Consider the following 2884-nt stretch of genomic DNA (forward strand, 5'->3'; position numbering starts at 1 on the left):
GCCTGCAAGCCAGGGTGCAGTAGAGCACTGGTCGCGAAGAAAGCTGATGTTGCCCGAAGGTGACTAAAGACGAAGCACTGACTTAAACATTTCTGCATGTCTCGCATTGGGTCTGTACGGTTTTTATATGTGCCTGGTCTGGTTTCAACTATCATGCATGATATGTTCCTGTTCACACAGCAAGCAAGACTTGCACATTTATTGCATCTGCCACTGTGCTTTAAGCTTTTGCATGCCACCAGTAGCTTTGATTTGCGGTTTCACACTGCCTGGCTTAACACGCCAATTTCATCCTGCTTGGTTTAAGTTGTTAATGCACTTTTGTCAGTTTTCTTCCTCTGTTTGGTGTGGTTCAGACCTATTAGTTTCACAGCTCACAGTTCTCTGTTATCATATCATTCTGATTTTCTTTGTGGATTATTTTGCCTGCATGCACCTCTAGAGTTCCAGTAGCATGTACTGAGCAGACTCTCCCTGCTGAGAATCATTCAGCAGCAGCAGCAAGGTGAAGTGATCGTGGGAATGGCGGGCAGACTTTCTAGGGACGTTGTGGTTTCCCGTGAACAAAACCCGTTGATCACCACTCCATTTAAAGATTACGAGGCTCTGAAGGAATTTGATGTGACTCTGCATGGTTCAAAGAGAGAAGATTTTGTAAGTATTTTTATTAAACTGAAATCTGTATGTTGGTGCATATTTTACTACTTTCACTTGAATTTGTGCGCAATACGGTACTTGGTACTTGATGTGGAATTCCTGTTTACTCAGAGAAGTAGAATGCAATTATGGAGCTTGTCAAGGCTACACTATAAAACGCTTATACTGCATTTTTTATGCCATCTATGATGTTATCTCGCTAAAAGCAGCTGCTGGCAATGTTTTGGATATGAAACTTTAATTTCAGTTAGGATTGTGTTCAATTTAATTTTTTTTTAGATTCAAGAACTTTCGGGGAAAGGTGGAGCGAATGTAACCTCATCAACGAGACGACTCCTGCGGCACCTTCTGGAGGACAGCCTGGCATGCCAGTTTTCGTGGCTGGGCAAAAAAGGGAAACACGCTTTCAATGACCTGCGGCTCTGCTCATGCCTAATAAGTAAGTCATGGATTTTTGGCACGGGTGAAGATTTTTCAAGTGCTATTACATTCAAGACATGTTATAGTACAGCTGTATATTAGATGATTGCTTATGGCCTCTATCTTGTGCTTCATATATTGCGCTGTAAGTGGGGAGCCTTGCCGTAAGCATTTGGCTAAAATGCTTTATTATCATAGTTTGTTTATGGAAGCTTCAGTTGTCTGTTGGAGGAGGGGTCCGCAAACCTAGGCAGGAAATAATTACATGGGTGAAATTTTTCTGAATAGGTGCCATAAAGAGGGGTCATGACGCCAATGACTACGTCGTTGGAGCAGCTATCCATGAGTGGCTGCGCCACGCTCCTGCCCGGCACTGCAGTGCCACTGGGAAGGTAATGCAGCCTTTTTATCTTGCTAAAGCTGGACAGGCCAATTAAGGATTGATTTTTGAGTTATCTTTATCTTACTTTATCTTATTTTTGAATAATGTAACTTTTGTATTGAAAATAAACACGCAGTGTTATCAACTGATTTGGCTGCTTCCTGGCAAAAGATTTGCACACCATAGCAGTGTTTTCATGGCTATAAAATGTTAGCAGTACAAAGTAACCGATGGATTGCTGAAAATTAGAGCATATGACCAACTAGCCTAGCACACCCAAACCTTTTCTCTTCTTCACTAGAATTATGTGGTCTATGTAATAAGGGAGTAATGACTCATTGGCATCCACCCAAGCGCAGCTGTACGGCTACAAAGGAAAGCTATACAGCTTTGAGAAAGCTGTATAGCTTTCCTTTGAAGCCGTACGGCTGCTTGGGTGGATGCCAATGAGGAATTAATCCCTTATTACAAATTCTACTCCACTTTGGGGGATTCCCCTGAACATTTGACCAATAATGTGGTCTAATGTGGTCTTTTCTCTTCCCTAGAATAATGCGGTGGGCTGACTGCAAGTGTCAAGAACCTCTCTTCATGGCCATAATGGCCGTTGCAAATGTGATGAGTAACCACTGCCTGCACCTGAGGTGACAGGTTTACCTTGGCAACCACTACACACAATATCGCAGCATATGTACTTTGAGGGCTAGTCTTTTTCAACAGTAAGTTACTGACTTGCCTACATGTCCGATAGTTCTATTACTGTAGTCATTTTATGTTTGTAATAATTGTTTTTTTTCTACCTTGTAGAGAATATTACAGTTCAAAGTTTGGAGTCTTTCTTTTCAGCAGTGCAAGCCATATTGCTTTGACATACTTTGAGACTAACTTTTTTAATCATCATATTTTGCCACATCATTTCATTGTATTAAACAACATGTAACACATTTTGTTGGCCCAACGCAGGGTGTGAACTATGTTCATTGCATGGGCAAGGGCCTTACTCTTTACATTTGAGACTGCTGTAGAAAGGCAGTCAGTTTAGACATCTCCAGTTGTTGAACCTATTATGTGTCCGCTTTCACTTTCATCATAATATTCTCGAAATGCGGCCTGCTTTTCTACTCTAGTCAAGCTTCCACTTGCCTTTAAAAGTACACAGGCTGTGCTGGTTTGGCTTTGGGACTGGTGTGTTTATCATTTGTTACATTAGTGCTTTTAACTCCACATTTGGTGAACTCACTCGCATGCGTGGAAATATTTTATACAAGCTAGAGCAACTGCTGTTTTCATCTGAAACAAACGTGTTGAGGTGGCCATTGCAAAGGTCCCTCGCATATTGTTATCGGTTGATGTCCAACTTCCCAAGTATTTTAGCAGCTTGGTAGTTCTGTACTTTGTAGCCTTTCCTTTTTTTATTTGATTTTA

At 41.4% G+C, this 2884-nt stretch overlaps 1 protein-coding gene across 1 annotated transcript; it reads left to right on the forward strand.

Moving 5' to 3' along the window:
- Positions 1-446: 446 nt before the first annotated feature.
- Positions 447-2641, forward strand: LOC144131318 (uncharacterized). Its single transcript, XM_077664445.1, has 4 exons — positions 447-654; positions 937-1096; positions 1366-1469; positions 2008-2641. The coding sequence occupies exons 1-4, from the start codon at positions 523-525 to the stop codon at positions 2023-2025; spliced, it is 414 nt and encodes a 137-aa protein (XP_077520571.1). The 5' UTR covers positions 447-522; the 3' UTR covers positions 2026-2641.
- The last annotated feature ends 243 nt before the right edge of the window (positions 2642-2884 follow it).

This window comes from Amblyomma americanum, chromosome 1 (genome assembly GCF_052857255.1).
Source record: "Amblyomma americanum isolate KBUSLIRL-KWMA chromosome 1, ASM5285725v1, whole genome shotgun sequence".
In the NCBI taxonomy this organism is placed as follows: Eukaryota; Metazoa; Arthropoda; class Arachnida; order Ixodida; family Ixodidae; genus Amblyomma; species Amblyomma americanum.